Source organism: Talpa occidentalis, unplaced genomic scaffold, assembly GCF_014898055.3.
Source record: "Talpa occidentalis isolate TD23 unplaced genomic scaffold, MPIMG_talOcc4v2.1 talOcc4.3, whole genome shotgun sequence".
NCBI lineage: Eukaryota > Metazoa > Chordata > Mammalia > Eulipotyphla > Talpidae > Talpa > Talpa occidentalis.
The window spans coordinates 147,117,020-147,124,544 of NW_023603184.1; the positions used below are offsets into that span (position 1 = coordinate 147,117,020).

Consider the following 7,525-nt stretch of genomic DNA (forward strand, 5'->3'; position numbering starts at 1 on the left):
GGAGGGGGGGGTGCCCCATGTCTTGGGCAATGGGGAAAGGCAGGCTCCTGGAATCTATGCCTGAATGAGGACCCAGGTATTCTGCCTCCCCAACAGGCCCACCCTATCACCTCCCTGCAGTTGTAGGGACTCAGCAGCCTGGCAGAGGCTGAGAGGATGCGCCTCCCCTCTACGGTGTTCGGGAGCCCAGGTGGGGTTCCAGGGCCAGTCCTGCCTGGCTGGGCCTCCTTGTGTCACTAGGGGCAGCATCGGAGAGGCTCATCCATGCATACACCCCGGTAATGGAGCATTTCAGGGATGGGGATGGTTTTCTCTGGGACACCCCAAGGCCCAGCACCTGAAACTCTCTGCCTCTGCCCAACCCAGTGAGCCCTTCCCAGGGACCCCCGGACTGCGGGGTTGCCAACTCTCCCAGAGCACAGGGACTCCAGCGAGCCCCACCCAGGGCCACTTCTCAGCCTGCTCCTGTGCTGTGGCCAGAGGAAGTGGTCCCAGGACTTGAGGTTTGGATGGCAAAGGACAGTGGACTGCCTAGCAGCACCCCACTCCTGTGCAACTGAGGGTCCCGTGGGTGTGTTGATCAGAGCTCACTCAGGGTGAGCTCCTCGGGGGGATGGCTGGCAGCTGGGGCCCCAGGCTCCTAGAGGCCCTCCGTCACTGGCACCCAGACACTGTCCACAAGGAAAACCTTTAACTTCCAGGTGTGGCTCCCTGAACCCCAGATTCTTGCTCCTCCTATCGCTGGGCCTTAGGAAGCTGTGTCTGTTCGGCCACCAGCCAAGCCCACAGGGCACCCTCCTGTCTCCTTCCACCCCCTCTGCTCCTGCAGGGCCCCTCAGCAGCCCCTGACCCGGGGGTGCAGACAGCACAGTCAGCTGGAACCCCTCACCTTCAGTGACACCAGCTGTGGGGCCTGAGCCCCAGAAGTGCGGGGTGGGGGGGTCGGGGAAATGGCCACACTCCAGACTAGTGAGCTGGGCCCGAGGAAGGGCCGGCAGCGCCATCAAGGCCCTCACCTCCCCCAGCTGGAACATATCTCAAAAGCGGTTTCCTTGCCTGGCGAGGCCGCTGTGCTGGCAGCCCATCCAGCTGAGAGTCTTGTTGAGGGAACAGAGGCCATGGGCCCAGATGCCAGCAGAAGGGCCAGGTGCCAGTGGCAGCGGCTCCCCAGTTCCCCTGAGTGGGTCTGTGCCTCCTGACGTGACCAGCCCCAGAGGCTCATTCTGTCCCTGCTGTCCCCTGATGATGCAGAGAACAGATGACAGCAAAGATGACACAGGTGACACCAAGCCAAGGACGTAGCAAGATTATGTGGGTTTAAACCCTTCCTGCTGGTTTCAGGAAGAGATTCTGAATGTCCATGATTTCACATTCAAGGTTGCGTGGGCACAGAGCCAGGGCTGCCAGCGGCTTCACGTGGAAGGAAAAACCATGCCCCTCGGAAAGCACAGGGGCAAACAGAAGCCAGCGTCGCCCTGTCTTTCTCTCGGAGGCTTTCAAGGGTCAGTTTGACGGTGACACTGGCCAGGAGGCACAGACGCTTTCCCCCCACCCCACAAGCCTGAGCATGGAGTTGCTACTAGTCCTGAGGTGACCTGACCCATCCGATCCTGCAAGGTGCACAGAAGCCTCCTGGGGTCCTTCTCCAAACACAAGGGAGGTTTCCAGCCGTCTCCTCCTCCTCGCATCAGAAAAGGTGGAGAGGAATTGAAGGACCCTCAGTCAGCTAAATGCAATTTTAACTGAATTCAGAACATCTGACCGCCCTGCTGTCCACTCGGGACGAGCCTCCTGCGGAGTGAGCCTTCCAAGTTGCCGGGGGCAGGACCCACCTCTCCTCAGAGACAGATTCAGTAGGTGGGGAGAGGGCTGGGGTGGGGTGGGGTGGGGGGCAGAAACCTGTACTTTTAGCACACTGTCTGGGAGATTCTGATAGAATAAATCCAGAATTGGGGCCTGGCTGTAAAATCTGCTTAGAGGCCAAAGCCTTGTCTTGACAGCCACCCTCTTCCTCAGACTAATTCCTAAAAACAAATGCAGAGTCAAGAAAGACAGTTTTCAGGATATTCACGGAATGATTTTTTTTTTTACATTTTCAACTAGTTAAGACAAAAACATTACAATGGTTGACTTCTTTCATTTAGTTACATAAATAAAATTTTTATAAATATCTCTTTATAAACAATATAAATAGCTTTACAACATAAATACATTTATGCATGACATGAATTTACAAACAGCAACGTCTTACAGCTGGTTTTGTCAGTCTCTTAAAAACTGTCCCTTGTCATCACGTCGTGTAGGTGCGGGCTTCATGTATATAATATATATATAATATATAACTTTTTATTTTTCATTTTCAAAAAAAAAAACAACAAACAATAACATCATACCCCCCCTCCCCAAATAATAATAAACAGCTGGTGTTGTGTATTCCCAGTACCAGGAAAAAAAAAAAGAAATGTCAAAGCCACATAGCGCTGGAGGCGCTTCCAGATGCCGGAGGCTGATGACCAAGGATGACCTCAGCGAAGCGCAGCAAGTTCCAATCCTGAAACGAGAGGAAACACGGGCCGCTCAGTCCTGGCCCCTTCGCTGAGGCCCTGCATCTGAGCGGCCGCTCGAGAACCTCCAGCGGGGGCAGGACCCCTCCGCCCCTGCCCTAGAGCCCGCAGCCTCCTGCAGCAGGAACGTCCCGCCCAGCCTTCAGCGCGCTCCTGCGGGCCTCGGCGTCTGGCGAGGGCAGTGAGGGTAAGAGGACGGGTTTTCTCCACACGAGCCCTCGGGCGGCCGCCTGGGCTTTGCCGTCTGGCGAGGCTGGAGGGAGGGCGAGAGAAATACCTGAGGAGTCGGGAATTGTGGGTCCAGCGCCCGGGACATTGGCTTCCTGGAAGGCCCTTGGGTGGCCGTGAGTACCTCTTTCCTCACCCATAAAATGGGATAATAGCCACCTCCCAGGGGGCCACGGGCTGGGCATCGGTGGTGGCTGGGTCACCGCGGCCACTCGGTCAGTGGCACTTCCTGCTCTGGCTGCCTCCGTCTGGGGAAAGGTCCCCTTCTGCAGCAGAGGAAATGGGGGTTCACCCCAGCTCCGGGGAAATGAATGGCTGGGCTGGGTGGCCGGGTTGAGTTATTGGAGCCATGAGGGAGGTGGGTACCCCGTCCCTGCTGAGGGGGGTGCGGGCGCTCTGGGGTGTGAGGAAACCTTCCTGCCAGCAGACAGCACATGCAGAGCCCCAGGGAGAACGCCCCCGGCTCCCTTCCCTGGCCATACCCTGGTCTTTGGGCAAGGCGTTCACTCAGGCCTCAGCCTCTTGCCTCTGTCATTAGCATTTTATAATCAAGACCCGTCGCCCTCAGCGGCGGTCATTACGGCGGCTGCTTAGAACCAGGTCATCGCCGCGCAAGAAGGGCCCGGGCCGCGGGCGGGTTTCCACCACTGTGAACGGGCTGAGCTGTCTTTCTCCTTTCATCCTAGACCACGACATGCCCTCCGAGGTGGCACCAGGGAGGAGGTGTTGCTGTCTCACTGGGCATGGGTTAAGAGGGCTAAGGGGGCTGGTGGTGGGTGTTGAGCTAAAAGACAGAACTTCCAGGAGGTTGATGCGCTTCCCTGGTCAAGGACCCGAGGAGCTCAGGGATTCCTCCTTCCCGCCACCATCACGGCCCCCTGGACCATCACCCTCACCTGCTCCCAGAGCCAGCCACACCTGAGGACCAGGAGCCCATGGGGACCCGCATGCCAGGCTCTGCCCTGTCGAAAGCCGGCTGCTTTAACTCCTAAAGTTTGGGCTTGGTGTGCCAGCCTCAGACTCAGACTCTGAGGCCAGTGGCTCATCTCTGCACTGTTTAGACAGGAGAGAAGACGGCGGAGCCGCGACAGTGGCCGCCACCAGGCCCCTGAATCACTTTTCTCCCTGCGCAGGGGTGAGGCAAGACCTGGGAGTCGCCGCAGAAATGGGGAGCGCACACAGCCAGCCCAGCTGCAGACTGCGCAAGGGCGGGCAGGACAGCCGCACCCCTGAGCCGGGCGGGCAGGTTTCTCTGGTTATTGACAAACATTTTTACGAGCCCCTTTGGGGCTGCTGCCGGTCCCAGGTCACCTTAGCCTGGGTGTCCGGCTCTCTCGTTGCTCATGAGTTATTTGGGCAGGTGAACAGGTTCACAAGCAACTGTAGTTCAGGGGCAGAAGCGTTCTGTGCTGTAAATGGGCTTAGGCACCTCGCTAGAGACTGTCAAAGGAGGGGTGCCCTCTGGGGACACCTGAGTCCCCGTGGTGGACACCGATCAAACATTTTGGGTGAGAGAGCCGCTTCCCGGGGCCTGGAGCGGGTCGGGCAGGCTGCGGACTGGGAATGGCAGCCGGCAGAGCTGGAAACCAGTAGGGGTCAGGTGCTAAAGCGTTTGAATGTCGTTGTCACAGGTTGGGATGGTGTTTTCTCCTTGGTGCCACTGAGGCAGCAGGAATGGAGAGGAGGGAAGGAGAGGAGGCGAGGACTTTGCAGCAGGACATTGTCAGGACGTGGTACCTGGCAGGGCAGGAGGCGCACAGGGGTTCTAGCCCTGACACAGGGCGAGGCAGCCACGCCAGAAAGGGAGCCCGGGCATGATGCAGGCGGAGGGCAGGAGGCATGCAGTTTGGGGCAGGCTGAGTTCCAGGTTGGAGTAAAAATGAAGATTCACGGGAGTGTCTTTCCCTTGGTTACCACGGAGGCCCAGCCCCGAAGTCCACGGCCGCCGCAGCATCAGGACCCTGGACAGGCCAGTTGACCGGAGCAGGCTTTAGAGAAGGGGCATGAGAACGCCTGGGGCAAAGAGCTCCCTGTGATGTCAAGAGCTCTAGTCTCTGCCCTTCGGGGGCAGGTACTTCTCCAGGCCTGTCCTGCCTCAGGGGGAAAGACCCCCAGCGGGGGCCCTGACCTCGGCCTGCTGGGCTCCAGGATGCAGTGGCTGGCGGATCAACTTACCCTCGCCGAGCGCTTGTGCGGTCCTCTCTGCTCCCGCAAACCCCCCAACCCCCCAACCGCCCCCAACCCCCTCAATGGCCGAATCGGGGCTAGAGCTGCTGGGTGCCGGTGGCTTGGGGGAAGGCGGGCCTCCACCAAGCCTGTCTGGGTTCTCCAGGGCCGCGATCTGGGCGGGGCCATTTCTGACCTCGCCAAAGTTCTTCTGACCGCTTAATCCTTCCTCCCCACTTCCTCCCTCTGTAAAATGGGATGATAAATGGGGGTTCGGGGCAAGCCCCCGGGGCGCACACTCTTGTGGCCGGGTTGCCAGTCCTCTCCCCCGGGGGAGGCAGGGAGGTGAGACGGTCCAGCGCCAGAGGACGGGGGGATCCTCTCGCCCGCCCGCGGGGGTTCGGGACGGGCTCGGGCGGGGGGCGCGGGGCGCGGGGCGCGGGGCACTCACCGCCGCCAGGGGTCGCCGCACTAGCATCCCAGGCCGCTCATGGAGCCGATCCGGTCCAGCTTGAGGCCGAAGCAGCCCTTGGACAAACCCTTCTTGTTGCCGCCTTTGTACTTGCGCGCGCTGGGGTGCTCGTGCAGGAGGCGGGCCCAGGCCGCGCGCGACTTGGTGTCCACGCGCAGGTCCCGGAGCAGCCGCGACCGGTCGCCCTTGAGGTTGGCGCCGCCGCCCCGGGCGCCTTGTCGCCCCTCTTCGGCCCGCCGCCCGCAGCCTGGGGCTCCGCCAGCTCCTCCCCGGGCGGAGTTCGCGGGACCTGTCGGAGAAGAAGAGGCGGCAGGTGAGGCGCGCACGGCGGGGCGCGGGGCGCGGGGCGCGGGGCGCGGGGCGCGGGGCGCGGGCGGGGTCCCTGACGCTCCCGCTGGACGCGCCGCCAGCGCGGTCCGTCCCTTCCGAGACCCGAGCCGCGGCCGCAGCTGCCGGCGAGTCCGGCCGGGCATCCACCTGCCACGCGCCCCCGCCGTCCCCTCCTCCCGGGCGCCCGGCTCTGCCTGCCTTGCCCGCGCCAGGCTGGCCTCCCCGGGCCGGGGGCTGCGCCTCTGGACGGCCGCCGAGGCCGGGGACGTGGACCCCAGGTCCGGACTTCGAGGACTCCCGACTCTCACCCGCGCACATCTAGGGGAGACGGCAGCTTTCCCACCCTCTCTGCTCTCTCCAGCACCCCGCCTCCTCCTGGCCGCCCCCCACCCACCCCGGCCCTCCCGGAGCCTGTCAGTCCCGGCGGCCCCGCGACAGCACCCACCTTCGGTGGCGCCCCGGGCTTGGCTTCGGAGGCCCGGGGCGAGAGCAGCGTGAGCAGCAGGGCGCAGGCCAGCAGCTGGGAGAGGTGCATGGTGCCGGCGGGGCGAGGGCCGCGGGCCGGCTGCAGCGGGAGCGCGCGGAGCCGGGGCGGACCCGGAGGCGGGCGAGGAGCAGGCTGGCCGGGTGCGGGGCGGGCGCGGGTCCCGGTGCTGCGCGGCGCCGGCTGGGTGCGCTCTGAGCCCGCCGCTCCGCTCGCGCCTTTATAACCCAACCTGCCGCTGATGTCATGCCCCCGCCCACCCGCGCGTCCGAGCCAATGGCACGCGCGCCGGGCGCCTGAAAGGGGCCCTTCGGGGGCTCCGTCTCAGCTCCCATCCTCATCGCACCCCTGAGGGGTCCCGAGGCGCGGCCGGCTCTCTCCCGGGTGCACTCGGAGCTGCACAGCGGCGCGCACAAGGGAGTCCAGTTGCTGCTGCCGCGCGCCCTGGCACGGCAAACGCCTGCGCGCCTGGTGCGCACGCTAAGACCGCGCGGACTGCGCTCCCTGGAAGGGATCAGTTTCCCTCTTTGCAGGTGCAAAGACAGGCCTGGAGGAATTAAGCCCAAAGTTACACGGGCAGAAAGTTGGCACATCCTGAAGTCCCCGCAGATCCGCCTCGCGGCTAAACTCTTCCCTGGGTTCCTGACAGGCGCAGGCCTGGCGCTGCCCGGCGCCTTTGGAGTGGAAAGACGGACCCTGGGGCCGGAGGTCCCCGCGCGAAGCGCAGGGAGAGCAGGATTTGCCCGGGGCCGCAGGGGGGAGCGCAAGCCCTACACCGCAGACCGCCAGCTTTGCGCCTGCAGGCTTGAGCCTGAGAGGCCGAGGGGGTGGGTTCCTCGGGCAGACTGAGAAATCGGTGCCCAGGAGCTTGTGCGACAGCGTCCTGTGCCCGACCACTGTGGCTCTGAGTGCGCCCTCACCTCTAAGGTCGGTGTCCCTAACGCCAGCGTCCTCAGAGCTGCTCCAGGGGTGTCGCCCCAATCAGTGAGGGTGGACTCGGTCTGCAGCCATGCAGGATCCGTAGGGGGGAGAATGTCCGTGCTGGTGTCCTGTGTACTGGCCCAAGCCGGGGAGGGAGCTTTACCCAGCCCCACGCCCAATGGGGGCTCTGTGCCAGTGAGAGGTGGCTGGTGGCCATCGCATCTTCTGCCATAGAGAGGTCCCCATAGAGGCTGTCAGGACGCGGCTAGGTAACCCTGCTACTCATGAGTCCTCTGGGCAGGGCGCCTGGGGCTCTAGGGCTCTAAGGAATTCCCTCAGGATGGGCTGGTGAGGTGGAGA

At 63.0% G+C, this 7,525-nt stretch overlaps 1 protein-coding gene across 1 annotated transcript; it reads right to left on the reverse strand.

The window, feature by feature from the left end:
- Positions 1-2,115: 2,115 nt before the first annotated feature.
- NPPC (natriuretic peptide C) lies at positions 2,116-6,295 on the reverse strand. Its single transcript, XM_037521926.2, is given in 4 exon segments — positions 2,116-2,551; positions 5,410-5,638; positions 5,641-5,719; positions 6,206-6,295. Coding segments are annotated over 3 exon segments (378 nt in total). The 3' UTR covers positions 2,116-2,551; positions 5,410-5,429.
- Positions 6,296-7,525: the final 1,230 nt, after the last annotated feature.